The sequence below is a fragment of the Fulmarus glacialis genome, unplaced genomic scaffold (genome assembly GCF_000690835.1).
Source record: "Fulmarus glacialis isolate BGI_N327 unplaced genomic scaffold, ASM69083v1 scaffold48244, whole genome shotgun sequence".
NCBI classification, from domain to species: domain Eukaryota; kingdom Metazoa; phylum Chordata; class Aves; order Procellariiformes; family Procellariidae; genus Fulmarus; species Fulmarus glacialis.
The window spans coordinates 1-15,784 of record NW_009207089.1 but is presented as its reverse complement, the minus strand read 5'-3'; the positions used below and the strand labels follow the sequence as shown (position 1 = coordinate 15,784).

Sequence of the window (15,784 nt, the reverse complement as noted above, 5' to 3'; positions counted from 1 at the left end):
TAATGATTCTATGATTCTATGATTCCCATTCATTTGGGAAAAGGACCTCATGTTCTAAAAGTCACTTCCCAAATCAGTGATGGTCACACAATCGTCAAACAACGAGATGGGTTTACTGCCTCTCACTCACAGAGGAATGAGACTGACTGACTTGGTATCTTCTCCATCACTTACTCACTTTGCTCAGATTACCATTCCTTTCTCCAATTATTAGAAAGAAAAATGCTGCAGTGAAAGTGGTTGACTGAATAATCTTAACAGATCTAGATCATCTTAATTTATAAATAACTATAAATAAATGTTAGTCACTGCCACCCATAGAATACATCTCCTCCACCTCTTCTTTCAAAATACCACTATTTTGATGGTTCTTTATTCAACATCTTAATCAGTTATGGAAAGCTGGTGGGACTACTGGGAAAATTGTGTTACAGCCCTCAACGCTGTACTCAGCTTCCTAGGTACTTGCTGTATTTTCAAAGATATCAGATAGTCATCGTGTATTAAAAAGAAAAATAAAAACCTTATCTATTTCATTTGAAGTAATGCTTTGTTAAAACTATGCTATCTACCTTTAATTTAACAACTTACAGCAACAGCACTTGTTTCTGTAAGCAATGATCCCTGCATAAGTAGTCAAAAGATATCAGAATTTTAGAGGCCCTGTCTTTAAATATAAGTAACAGAGAAACTGGAACAGCAGTGTATTAAATATTCGTTGGCATTAGCACTTGGATTCTTTACTAAATTCTCACACTGATGATCTTAAGTAAAAATTTGAACTTGTGGACTGCATTTACAATGAAAAATAGAAAAATCATAATTAAGATAAAAAGAATGCAAGTTATCACCTGAAGAATGTATCTTGAAGCTGATGAGCTACAGTTGCAAAGTCAAATGCACAGTAGGACTGTGGAAGAAAGACTTCCATGTTCTTTCTGACTTCTACAGGTGGGCTTGTCATAATAGGTGCTGCACTGCCAAAAAATGGATACGTGTACCTAATAAAAACAAAAAAATAATCAAATAATACTTTAATAAATAGATACTTTTTTCTTATACCTTCTGCAACAACAAAACCAGTTTAGAGATCTTTTACTGAAGCATGACTTGTATTAAAGCTAGCAAAATTTGCACAAATACATCCAACAATAGAATTTAGTTCTCAAATATTTATATGTTTTCGTTTACTTAAGCACTGATGCAGCTTCATTTATACCTGCTGTTATTTTGACAAAAACCCTTTAGTAACCTGTGTGTTCACAACCATACGAATTAATCTTTTATTAAAATTCTGCAGTCATTATATAAAGTAAGCAGAGAAAGAAAAGAAAGGAATATTATATTCAGATGTAGATTGCTACTTAAGAACATTTATATTTACAGCAAAGACCGGTCTAACATACAATAATTGATAACTAATTATACATATACGCAGTATCAGAACCATTTGAAAATTTCAGTCACATTTGAAGAATTTAGTTTTTAATTCCCTAAAAGGGAATTCACCAGTTTAATTTACTCCAAGGAAAGTCCAATCATTTTACCAATGATTTACAATGTGGCCTGAAACTGCTCTACTAGCACAATTCAGTTTATGATAAACTACAACAAAGGGAAGGCCAAAAACCTCTTGAACTTTGCTTTGCTCAAATTGATGATGCCAGCTGTCAGCTAAGTTACTAATAAAATAAATACTGCATCAAATGCTGCCACTTAAAAAATTCCATAATTCAACTGCTCGTGGAAAATTGTTTAAAGAACTTGTTTAGACCTGAGTGAAATAATGCTCCCAATATAGAGTGAAAATGCAATTTTTTACCCTGCAACTTTTCTTAGCATGTATGTGTTTGGCTGTTTCTCCTCTTCAGTTTCTTGCCATATGCATCACTGACTGTAAAAATTGAAGTGCATGAAACAGCAAAATCTATTTGTTGTCCGTGTTCTACAGCAAATTTATTTTTGCAATGTTATGTGAAAAAGCTTTTATGTGACAAAATGCCATCCATTGTACATTGTTTTTCACATATCATTTAATAATATAGCCTACACAGAAAACCATTAATGAGGTAACCTATGTTAGTTGTGTTTTAAAATATTCCACCCCCCCACCCCCACCCCACCTTTTCACCCTAGTTCAAACAAAGCTTAAACTCCAAGAATCATTAACACGAATAGACTTCCCAGTGACCAGTTAAAACTGTATTGAACCAAATTCTGTCAGAACAACAAATGCAAAGCAAATGCAGATGCACTTCCACAGCCAGAAATATCCAACCCTTTCAAACCAAATCACCATTTCAAGATACGCTTCGTCACGTGCGCCAGAAGGTCCCTAATGGAAACTAGAAGGCAAACTGTAAAAAAATGCTATGAACCACAGAATTCATATATGCCATCAATAACTAATATTCCACAAGTAGAAATTTTTTTTTAAACAACAAAATCATTCCTGTATCTACAAACTCTTGGTCCTAAACTCTAAGGAAAACCTAAAATAAAACAAGCAAGTTGTTAAACGAAAGTTTCTCTCTTCACTGGCAATGTTAAAAAAACAACCAAACCCCAAACTGCATACAGATACAGGTTTCAGTAGCCTTACTTTTAATTGGTCCTTCACCTTTTTAGTTCTTATTCCTCCAACTTAGCATTCACGTCCCAGCTAACATCTGCTTTTTCTCCAAAAGCGCTCCCATACTGATATCAACATGCAAGAAAAGTAATAAACTAATCTCTAAGCAATTGTTCCAAACTAGCACTGGTAGTTTTCTACTTTTGCTTCAGGCACAAAACTCATGTATCCAAAAAGCTTGTCTTTTTTGTAACTCCACAAATTAATGTAATAAAAGATGCTAATTCTCCCTACTAAAGTTTGCTTCCTGTATGCAAAGGCTATCAAAACCCCCTGATACTACCTCTCAGAATGATAATGCATTTACTATAATGTTTTTTCACTTTAAGACTAGAATGCACTTCCTTTAGATTCACTGTCATGCACAAACCAGGTGATCTGTCTCTTACTAAAACACTACAAGGAGTTCTTGGTGGAGACATGGAAAGCTACAGAAATCACTCATTTGATCAGCTGGAAAGGCAACCAGAAAGTAAGGAGACAAGTAATGCTTTTTCCTGTAAAGACTGAATGATGATCTATGATGATCTGTATTGTCTGAGCTCAGATATTCAAGTGAGATTTAATACAAATTACAGCGCAGGTGAAGTGTTACATACTATCTTTAACGCTGTAATGCTCAGAAGTTTAGTGATAAGCCAGATGAACATTCTGAAGTATTTCACTACTGAAAATCAGCTACGTAAAGGTAAAAGGCATCAGGCAGCGTATTGCCAGCAATCATTCAGATTATGAAGGTTTTGTATTGAAAAGAAAGGTATTGTTATCACCAAGAATAAGATCAACAAAAATAAATCATACCTTAAAATGCAATTTATTGGAAAACCAACCTCCAGACCACGTATACTTCGCAAGTCTATTGAAAAGCAATAATGGTGAGAGGCTGCTGGAATGACAATCTTCTGTGCTGACACAGGCTCAGACGAACTGGATGCACCCGCAGGGTTGGGTTGAGAAGAAGCTACCGGACCATTATCAGCTGAAAACACAGAAGAGAATTTGTGCGCATTTCTAATAATTTGTTCTGCCCAAAATAACAAAATACATTAAAGATAGGTCTCACATTTTAAATCCAAGTACAGATAGCTTGCTTCCCCAATAGATTTCAATTCCTTGTAATATAAGCTAATACTATGAAAAATAGCCACTCTGTTTGTAAGTTACTGCTTCCAAAGAAAAATCCACCAAAACCCCAGTACACTTCAAATCTGAAAAAGATTCTGTAATATTTTTTCCTTTTTTTATTAATCTTCAAAGCTATGCAAGTTTATCTCACTGAAGAAAAGTTTAGACTAAGATCCAAGATACTAAATTCTTCAGAGGGATGCTATAAGGCTTCAGTTTCAACAGTTTACGTAATTGTTCCTAGCCAACTTGAGGGCATGCAGAAGAGGTGAGCTTACAAAAAAATTATTTGTAGTAACTTAGTTTGCTTTAGTTTGGGACTGAAAAGACAGAGCACCAGGTCAATTGCAGTGCTTATGTAAGGAATCGTGAACTATTGGTCCCAAGCTGAGGTTTTACTGTTGAAATAAACTAGATAGGTCTAGACAGCTCCGTAAAGCACATCTGCTTATGCCCTTGGATCAGAACCCACATACCGTGACATCCATTTTATAATTTAGGAAGCAGAAGCTACAGTGAATGCCTGTCCAATTGCATCCAGGCTTCTCAAGTCCTTACACTGGGACCCAATACTGCCTTCAAAGAGTAACAGGTGAAACTACAAGTCTTACAGACTCTCCAAAAAGCATCCTCCAAAATCTTTTAAGATAGTAAAGCAGAGGAAGAGGCAAAGAAACTGACAGAGAAGAACTCAACTGCCTTTTGTAAGTGCTAGTTGTTCAGATCCTCTCCTTTCATAATTATCTGAAATGTTTCCATTTTTGTCATTTTTAAATAAATGCATCATTGCTAGCATTGACTTTATTTTCTTCTTGCTTGTTTTTGAGTGTTTTATTTGCATTAACAGTAACGATACAAAAAAAATTCAGTAATACTTCTACATCAGCTAGTCAGCACAACATAGGAATGAAATAATTTTCAGTCATTCAGGTAAAACATCACTAGATTGCTTGGTGCAATGGAAAGGCTGAATAGAAGTTTAAGGCTGTCACAGATGAGAACAAAAATTGCTTACAGCCTACTGTTAAAATTCATTTAAGTTACTACTAAATTCAAATTTCATTCAACGTACTAAATTCTATAAATTTTGCTTTACTGGAATTTTGCAGATCTGACAGAGGTGACTTTGCTCTGCTCTCCGATTCGAAAACTGGAAGCTGTTTGTTAATCTCTTGGCAAGACTCAGCCACCAGCCCTGAAAGATAAATGTAAAATTACATGTTTTACATCTTACCAAAACAGAGTTATAAAATTATTATTATTATTGATAAAAAAAAAATCACAATCCTGGATTTCTTAACTGCAGATTCCAACTAGTTGCTGGGTTCACAATACTTTTTCTTGATACATTCCATATAAAGGACTTAATCCTTGCTTAGATAAGATCAGTTAGGATTAAAAGAAATTTGGCTGAATTAGCAGACAAATCCTGAGAGCACGTTCTAGGACATAGATTTTCCTCTACAGAACTACGTGGCTTTAGGACCAATCTCAAAAACAGTAATACAAATATAATTCGAAAAATAATCAGCTTTATTCATAAATCATCTCTTCGGAAGATGCATGTTCAGTAACGCTTAGCAAACTAACATTCTTTCTTCTGAGCTTTACTGTATCATTATAGTATTTCTTCCTCTCTCATCTCTGTTCCTCTTCGACTTCTGCCCAACCCAGTCCCCAAACCAAAAACAATACAAGAAAATTCTTAGAAGGCTATGTGGACTACCAAGTCCCTACAAAAGGATAATGTAAAAACAAACAAACAAAAAACCCAGTTGCTTTGTTTTGTCCAGCAACCTGTACAGTACGAATGTTTGTTTTCACAATTTATTATCCACATAGTAAATTCCTTAGAAATCTTAACAATTCCACATTTCTTCTGCCTTTCTATTTAATAAATGTCAACATTAGACCATTTCATCTCCTTATTGAGCAAGTAAGTTTCTTCATGGGTATTGTACTGAAGCTTCCTTTTCTCAAATTCAGGGAATTACAAACACTTCTGGTATTTTTCAAGCTGATGACCATCCATGTCACTTGTAATCTACACACCACCAAATCCCCAGTCTGGCTCTTCCAAGCATTTGCAGCAACCACCATGTTCAAATTACAACATTTAATCTCCTCCTGTTATTTGTTTTATGTAAATAATTCTTACTTGCCTGAAATCTATCACCACAAATGAGTAGTACATGATCCAAGACCACACTTCGCAACTGGGGAAAAAAAATATATACCACATACCTTTTTTCTTTATTTTCGTGCCTTTTTCAAACTTAAGGCTTTCCACTTCACTTTCTGTTGCTTCATCTTCTGTGGAAGAAGAGTGGTCAGCTTGAGATGGGACATTCTGGGATCTCTGCTGCAGGCTCTCTGTTTTTCCGCTAATAGGTGAAAGAACTTTCTCCTGTGGCTCTTTAGGTTCAGTTGGAGCATTTAAAGGAATCAAAGGCTGAATGAAGTGATACAGTTTTCTTACTGATCATGGCTTGCACTGAAAAATTCTGTCTACAACATTTTTATAGTTTGAGAATATTTTTCTGACATAGAAGAATGAAGCAATGAAAGGATAATTCATATAAAGCAACTTATTCTTTCAGGTTTTCTTTTACATACTTAACCATCAAATATGACTTAGCAATACTAATTTCTTTTTAACATGAAACTGTGCAACAGTATCTAAACCAACAATAAATGAGTAAGCTATACCTGGGCACTCAAGCTCTCCCTTTGCAGAATTACAGATACCCCAACAGTAGGAGCCATATCCAAAGGCAACTGTGGCAGTTTCTGTTTAGCTCTATTTGGTGGAACAAGGACAAACGCTCCTTCTATTGCCACAGGGTGTTGATCAATCTCCACATTTCCTTTCTTCAGTAGTCCAGTCAAAGGTATTTCAGTGCTTCCAAGAGACTGGTCCCCACAGCAAAGATGGATCTGTATACATACAAAAGTGCTACAAAGTAACTGGCATGTGCATTTCCACTTGAACTGTCTGTTCAGCTTCTATTAAAGGTAGCATAAATACAACAAATTAAAATGATCATATGTAGCCTAGTCCCTGTATGCTGTGAACAAGGACTACAAGAACAGCTATGAAATTTCAGTATTGAGCGGGCAGGATTTGCCCAGTGCTAGCACAGTAGCAGATCACTGCACTGCCCTTCTGAGGGCCTATCATATCATCCCTTCTGGAGGACAAGTTCAACAGTCTGTGGCTTCTGAACACAGCACAGACTCTTGCCCTTAATATATATGCATATAAAATGCATGACTGCAAGGTAAAGAAAATGAGTTATTTGAAAGCTCAGCCTTTGTGCATATATTTAGACACTACTTAAATAGCAAGGATTTTTGGAATTAAGTAATTGTGTTCTTAATCCCTGGTAAGAATCTTTGTTCCTTTTTCAAAACTTGACTCAACTTTTTCTTCCTTCCACAGCTTAATATTTATACACCTAAGTAAGAGGTGGATCTTAAAAAAACAACATACTCTAAGGTAATTTATTTTCCTCAGTGAAAGTTACTCTTTAAAACTTGCATGCCATAATAAGAATCACTTCAGTTCTGTTTTAGCAGGTCAGAACACTATTCTGATCCTTAATATTTATTACACTTAATGGAGACTTTAATGCCAAAAGGTATCAGCTGCCAATATCCATACCTAGGTGTCTATACACATACACACACATATATACAAATACAACCACACACAACATACATATACATACCCCTTAGTCTGGCAGCTAGCATCTTTCACAACTAAAGTCTTCACTTTCAGAAAAAAATATTTTAAATATTAAGGATCAGAATACAGTGCTCTGATGCTACATTTTAAATTTTAAGAAGCTAAGTCAGAAGTCAGAGAAAGAAAACTGTAAATCAAGATGTTGATCTGACCTCATGACAACTCTTGCTCAAAAAGTCATTCCTTAACGTGATGAAGACACACATAATTCTGTATGTGTACACATATATAATATACACTGTATGAAATACTTAGCTTCAAGACCATAGACTAAGATTAAACTCCAAACACATCAGTGCATGTTTCTCCAAAAACTGTCATTAGAAAAATATTTAAAGTTGAGACAAAAAAATCTGAAACAATGTAAGATTTAAACAGAAACTTTCTTAAACTAACCTGGATAACAGAACTAGAATGGTCTGTACACGTTTAAAGAAAAATAACTTTAAAAGGACCCAGATCCAAGACTTACTTTGTACAACTAACACTGTCTTATTTACCAGCTATATTATTAGAAATCCTAAATAGTCTCATTTTGTAAAGAGTTAAGTGTCAGCCAGACAGATTGCCATAAATACTTTCAATACTACACACATTTAGAATCATAGAATCACTTAGGTTGAAAAAGAGCCTTAAGATCATTGAGTCCAACCATAAACCTAACACTGCCAACTCCACCACTAAACCATGTCCCCCATTTAATGGCATAGCTAAAGATAAGCAATATCCCGTAACAGCCCAAATATGGCTGTAGTGTATTTAAAAATAGTATTTGGCTAAGGACTGGGGAAAAAAGCCAGACCTCCCTTATTATTCACAAAGAGCACTGAGGACAGTGATTTTAGACCTTAGGCAAGAGTGACCTGAGCAGCTGGTGTGGGTGAGGTTATCACAGGCAGCACAAAGCAGGACTGTGGGTTGCAGACGGTCTGACTGCAGAGCAAGTCCCAGAGCTCAGAGCTCTTGAGAATGCCAGATGCTCTCTTTGGGAGTATCGTGTTTCAGCAGTACTTTTTATCATGACATGTAACCTGCTTACTAGTGCGACCGTACTAACAGACTGCACTCCATCTGAGCTGGGAAACTTGCTGCTAGGGTTTCCCTCATATCAGCAAGAGAATCAACATATATTTGAGGCAAAATACTGTAATACAATCTAGTTTTGCAAAGATAAATGCTTTCCAATTTCAGTGTGAGCCATACTCTATTTCTTTTATTTTCATTATTTTCATTCACATTTGAGAAGAAACAGCTTACCTGCAATTTTGACTGTGCACAAAGATAAACTTGAAGGACATCAGCTGTACTACGTATTCGAACTGAAGCTCTCTCTGGCTCAAAGTTTGGATTAATTAAATCACTGAAAGGTTCATTTGTGACATCATTTCCCAGTAATGAGTAGTAGAAAAAAAACTCTGGTTGTCGTTCAGGAAGCTTCATAGTACTAGGAACTAACTAAAAAAAGATGCAGAAAAAAAGAATGTATCTCTTTCATCCATGTACAGTTACAGTAATCCCTAAGCATTAGCTTGGAAATTAAAGAGCTTAAAGTGATCTCAAACTACCGAGCAGCTGACTTAAATCCTAGCTTGCACTACACACAAAATAAAAATAAAACTTTTATATTAATACTCAAACTGAATAAAAAATATCCTTTACAAGCATACTAATAACTTACAAAATGACCCACTTTGAATCACCTTTAAGATTTATCAGCACCAAGGACTGTAACTGACATCATATATTCAATAATGTCAAGCACTGCACAAATATTCAGAAATAAGCAGTGCCTCCACAAAATCTTTATAGTCTAAGTAAACAATGCAGATTAGATACTGAGTTATATAATAACTTATGTGACTGAATAAAAGACTGGAACAACCAAAACCAGCTACTTCATCCTGTAGCCACTACAACTGTGAGTTCAATGCCTAAAAAGGCACAAGCTACCCCAGAGTGATCACAGTAAATTTACTTCACAAGGCCCTGTAATTCTGACATGGAAAATTATATTCTCTGAAAAAAGATGACAAGACACTATGAATTACAGATCGATTAAAATCACACTGGCTTGGAGTAAAGACTTCCACAGTAACTTAGGTATACCTACATTTTTAAATCAGACAATGTGTATCAGTGTGGTACAATACAGCATAAACACAGCAGCTGAGATCTAAAGCTGAAATTATTACATTAGCATGGCACTTCATGCAAGCATGTAAGTCCTTCCCTTAGGCAACATATAAACTGCTGTTTCATATATCTTACGGATCTGAGAGGTATTTCATCGTTTGAAGTTCAGCACATGGGCACCCCATTGAAGACTGATATTATCCATACACATACTTTTTATACTATATTACAATATAAATGTATGAATTTAATAAAAGTGCATAATTAAATGCAAGTTTTAACGCTCCGAAAGAATTCTGATCTTTCGTCTCTAATTTGACATGTAAGCACTACACAAAGTTTTAAAATTCAAATTGATGTATATTAATTCAACATGGGATAACGCTATTTATTACAAGAAACTTACAAGAGAATAACAAAATTCTAACTAGAAATAAGGCATGGGAGGGCAAAAATAGAAACATAGGATAGTACTTCTTAAAAACTACACATAGCAAGGAAACAAACCTGTTCCAACTGTGTGGCAAAAGCAACAGTTACAGACAAGACAAAGTAGTCTCTGCAATACTCTGCTGGTCCAATCTGATGATAGCCCTCTTCTTCATTCAAGACTGGTACAATACTTTTAGGGTCTAGTCCAGAAAGAAGGGCAGGTGCTAAGAGAGAAGAAAAAAATTAAGTAACTTGTGACCTTATTAACGGCTGCATGTTTCACATATAGTTGTAATTTTATCTTTAATTATTGCACATGTGGAAAGTAAAATTACAAATAAAGATCTTGATGCTTGGTTCCAAAGCATTTCAACACAAAAAAGTCCCTAAGTATACTTAGGTCTAGATATAAAAAATGCTGAAATTTATTTCTATTCAGTGGGCACAGATGTCAGTTTGAACACTATGCTAGACAGAAAGCTAGTGCATATTTTTATTTAATGTTACAGTGAGTAATATTACAGTGACTGGAACTTTATTTCATTAAGTTAGAGTCTACCATGCTGTTTATTTTACTCATTAAAGGAAATGCAAGACAGTAACTGCATATGACAGCCTGTTGAATTGTTTAAAGAAGTATGAGGTCTCATTCCACAGACCTTTGGAATGTTTCATTTGAAGATTTTTCATCCGACAGTCTACAAAACACTGTTTGTATTCTGGTTTACTAGTTTCTACTCAATAGTGCCAGTAATTTAATACATTTCAAAGCACCTCATGTTACGCAGATAGTAATAACCACACAGCACTTTTGGTTGTGAACCAAAAGGCTGTGTTTCAAACATTGGAAACTTTAGACCACTTAGGTCAGTGAATCAAAAAAAAAAAAAGGGTATGAATCCTGAAAGGAAAACATCTCCTTAGCTATCTGACTAGACTAGAATTGGGTAATCTAGCTTTGTCATACCCAATGCTTGGAACATTAACTTTAAACCTGTGAAAATCTACACATTTGTTTTCCTCCATTGCCTAAATATGGTATTGACTAATCTTGAGATGACAGAAGAAAGGCAAAGCTGGCAAACTTGCTTGTATCAATTATTCCACAGACAGCATGAAGTGGAAGACAATGCTGGCTGAAGGCAGAAGGGATTTCTTGTATTTTCTGCCAGTGTCATGAGCGGTAGGAGAGCTTGCAGGCAGAAAGATCACAAGGGAAGTACAGATTAACAAATAATTTACAGTAGTTCCTTGCCTCCTTTACAAACTTTAGAGTATGTAAAATTCCCTGTGCTTTGTTGTGAAAGGAGCTAAGTGATTACACTGGAACTTCAATACTGCCTTAACCACTCTTGCAATGCAGCCAAGTCGTTGAAGTCTGGGCCAGAAACCTTGTAAAACACCTACTGCCACTGACCACTTTGTTTTTACAAAACCACAGCCACAGATCATGATAAGCAGATGATGAATTGAGAATTAGAAAAAAGCTACCCTCAGGGCAAGAACACAAAGTACTGTAAGGTAAGTAGGAGAAAATCCATTACTCGTAACAGAGGCTCAGTTTTTAGAAATGAAGTAGATAGGCTTTTGGGTGGGGGATAAGGAGGGAGGTAAATCTGTTTTTGTTTTTTGGGGGGGGGGGGGGGGGGTTTTTTTTTTTTTTGTTTTTTAGGGTTTGTTGGTGGGGGGGTAGAGAGGGAGGGAAATTTTTTTTTTTTTTGGGGGGGGGGGAGGGGGTGTCTTTTTTTTTTTAGTTTCTAAGGGTTTGGTTTTGTTTTTTTTTTAACTACTAACTTGCATTAAAAAATGCCAGATAAAAAAATTACTGAAAAGCACAGCACATAAATAAAGACATCTACTAGTGTTAATATTTGAGTTAATAGATTTTTGACACATTTCATTAATTACTTTTGAGACGAATGTACGAGGGAATCCAGAAGTGGCTAAGTCCCAACAGTTAATTTAAAGTAGATGTTACTACAAAAACTTATCAATAGAACATGATTTAAGTACTGAATGATTTAGATCAGATGAAAAACCCATCAGAAAAGAGAAGTAGCCTACCCAACAAACAAAATATTGCACTACCTTATAATTCCAAGCCCAAACTACTGAAACTGCATTCTGTAAAAAAGCTCCTTTCTTACTTCTTTCATTACAGAACTTTCTAAAGTCCTGAAGAGTAAAATGTGTAAAAAGGAATAAACTATGAGTCCCCAATTCTGATTTTAAAGATCAGTTGGTTTGCAACTTTGTCCATCTGAAAGTCACACAATTACCATAGTAAAGCATCCTTGTAAAGTTATTACCACATTAATCAGCTGTAAAAGATTTGCATTGGAAATGCTATGAAATTAAAATTCTCTTGAGTCTTAACACATTTGCAACAAGTGATATGTTCATCTGGCACAGGAACATTTTTAATTCAAACTGAGTGATATTCTTATTATGTTACTTACCCTTCCCTTCTCTAGGGGGTGCCTCCTTTGCTTTAAAACCATTGACCAGTGCTTTTGAATCAGTCTCCAATATAACACCTACTTGTATTTCAGATTTAAATTTAGTGTACTTGTTACTAAGCAGAGGATACCATTTTGGTGCCTACATAATTAAAAACAAAAATAAAACCCAAAAGCATTTATAAAAACAGGACAATAATATAATATGGTTACAGAAAAATTAGACTTGCTTTAGTATTTCTACTTCATCATCTATAGAAATATACCTTGGTTTATTTCCAAAAATTCAGTCTATTTTGAGTACACTATTATACTAAAAGATTCTATAGAATGATTCCTGGAAGACTAGCTGAACATACTCTTTTCCACCAATTTGTACAGTAAGCAAGGTAGCTAGAAAAATACGCGATAACTCTTTAATTAGAAGAGAAAATCAAGTTCTCAACTGAAGGTGCACAGCAAGTTATACAGATCACAAATCCTTAAGAAGCGTGATGTAAAATAAGACACTAAGGTCCTGTTATGACCCATATCAGAGCTAAGCACAACACAGAATTTTGATTAATTAAATTTGTATAAACAATTATATTATGTTTACTCTATGCTGTTAAGGGGCAAGAACTTCTGATCGCCTAACACATCTTCCACAGAGGCCCATTAAAAAAACTTAAGACTTGATATGATGATGGAGATTCAATTCAATTGCTCAGTATCAATTGCTCTGATAAATTTTTCCAGGTGATTAAATAATGGAATCGCTTAGAAGTATTGCTTACAAGTGTCCAATTCTCAAATTCAGAAGTGCAAGATTAGTACAGAAGTATTTTCACTTGCCCACGTTCTTATATAAAGTCAAGATGTTTCTCCTCTAAAAAAAGAAGTATGCGATCAACTAGGATTCATATTCCAAAACAGGACTTGAAAGTTATGCTTGTGCCTTAATTCAAATTCTACTATCTTTAACAGTACTGTTGTCAAAACATAAATTTTTAAAGCTTCATGCCCCATACCATACCTGTTTCTTTTCCTGCGCAGCCCTTAAATCAAGTACAATATAGCCTATATTCTCCTTAGCTGAAGATACAGGATCCAATGCAAAACACTGGAGTTTGATAGGTGTACGCTGCAGCCTGAAAGAGCAACTCAGTTGAAATCCAAAATGTAAAAGTTATCTCTGCAATTAGTTCATAAAAATAATTCATAGGTTTCAAGCATACCAATGATACAAAATTTGTTACAGAACTAGTTTTAATAGGTCAGAAACTGAGTTTATATTGAAAGTCTAAAAATTCATCATTAAGTGAGAGAATGAACAAGTGGATTAATTTTGAGAGAGGAGTGTATTGGAGTCTCACAGAGCCTCAAGGGCTATTAAAAAGACATTAATGACAAAAATTCAATCTCATCCACGTACAAGAAATAAGCACTGCACCTCACACGAAGTTGGAATTTCACTTGTGAGGGTATCTTAAAAATACGACTCATACAAAAGATTTTTGTGCAAAGCACCTAATGAGGCATACATAAGGTTGCTAGCGTAAGGTACATTTAGGCGTTTTTCTCTCATCAAACATCAAAGATAATACCGCCTTTTTAACTTCTTCGAAAATACGGAGGTAATATTATAATCTATCAGTCAAAACCAAATGACAGTTATGGAAACCTCATTCAATTTCTCAGCTCTTCTATTTGACATTTTCAAAAATATTTTACATAGGCTTTTCAGGCTTGAAGTTAAGTTAATTCTGTACCACAGTATGTATAAGAAAGCTTGAATCCAATGCCTGAACTATAGCATTATTAATGTGCTGCAAGCTCTTGCGTTTTTTTCAGTAGTGTAAAAACATACCCTTTAGAATTGTTAAACACCACCTATCTTGCCACATACTCTTTTGTTTGTTGCGGCAACATTACGGTAGATCAGTGTACAGCTAAAAGAAAATTTCTAAAAAAAAAAATTCAGATGACAGTAACACAAAAATTGTATTTCAGTAACTGTAAAGACAAGAAAATGAAATTTCATCTCCAAATTAGACTTAACTTTCTAATGTTACCTGTGCTGATGAAGTGCTTTCCTATCAAGTTCCCAAGCCAATTCTGTAGCAAATTCTGGCTGATCAGTATGCTCTACAGGATCAGTAGCCAACTGTTCACCATCAAACTTTGCTTCAACTATAAGCATGCGCTTGGGTCGTTTTGGAAAACAGCGCCCTGCAAAAGAGTGTAATTGCCATGCACCATCACTAAAAAAAATAAGTGAGAGAAATAACAAAATGAAGTGAACACTTGTAAATTTACATGTATCACAGTGCGGGGAGGGCCTATATGCATGTCGGAGGACAGGATCTTATTTTAAAGCTACCTTGGCAAACTACGTAAATGGACAGAAAGATAATAGAATTTATTTGACAAAGAAAAAGCATTCAGCCAAAAAAACCCCAAACAATCCAAAATAGACAAAAACACCCAAACAGACAAAAACTCCACGCTCGCACAGTAATTACACCTCAGTAAGTATAACCTGTAGAAATACAAGATGAAGAATAATTAACTAAGTATTCGAGTCAACACTAAAAAAAAGCTTACAGTAGATTGCTAATAGGGGATACAAACACCAGAATACTACTTTAAAAAAAAAAAAAAAAAAAAGGACGGCAGACACATATGAAACGATCCTGATCGTGGCAAGACATTGCCTGCACTCCAATGTTTGATCCAAAGCTTTCCTGAAGTGTGACCCAGCCGGAAAGTCTCCACAGCCGGCCAGCGACAACTGAGCCTCCGCAGCCTCCCAGGGCGGGCTAGCGACGCTGCTGCCTCCAGCTAGAGAAAGGGGGACTAACACGACGCAGGGCTGTCGTTGCCTACATACAGGCTTGATTCTGAGGGAACGGTGGCAAACGATTATCTGCACCCACTGGGGACGGCAGCGAAAAGGGGTTAGAGGACAACACAGGTCAGGCCAGTTTCGCAATGCAAAAAGACAGAATTTTTTTCAGGAAAGGAAGGATGCTTTCATCATTCATTTTAAGTAATATTTTTGGTAAATACCTCCAGAAACAAACTGGGGGTAGTCTACACTGGCTTTAAGACATGTACGTCCGTAGCTTTACTAATATAACCAGTTTATTAAATATAGCTTGGATTATCCCGCTCACTCCACAGAGAAAACACATCTGCAGGCGGCGACCGCCCCCCGTTTTCCGTCCAGGACGGAGACGACGACTAGCAGCCGGGAGGCCGCGACCCCTCCCC

General features: G+C 35.7%; 1 protein-coding gene across 1 annotated transcript; it reads right to left on the bottom strand.

Moving 5' to 3' along the window:
• Window positions 1-851: 851 nt before the first annotated feature.
• LOC104070612 (centrosomal protein of 120 kDa-like) lies at window positions 852-15,758 on the bottom strand (the record flags this gene model as incomplete). Its single annotated transcript, XM_009575956.1, has 11 exons — window positions 15,736-15,758; window positions 14,584-14,742; window positions 13,545-13,659; window positions 12,530-12,671; window positions 10,146-10,294; window positions 8,763-8,960; window positions 6,467-6,694; window positions 6,002-6,209; window positions 4,854-4,952; window positions 3,434-3,611; window positions 852-1,001 (listed from the first exon to the last, which is right to left on the bottom strand). Coding segments are annotated over exons 2-11 (1,595 nt in total), but the record flags the coding sequence as incomplete, so codon positions are not given.
• Window positions 15,759-15,784: the final 26 nt, after the last annotated feature.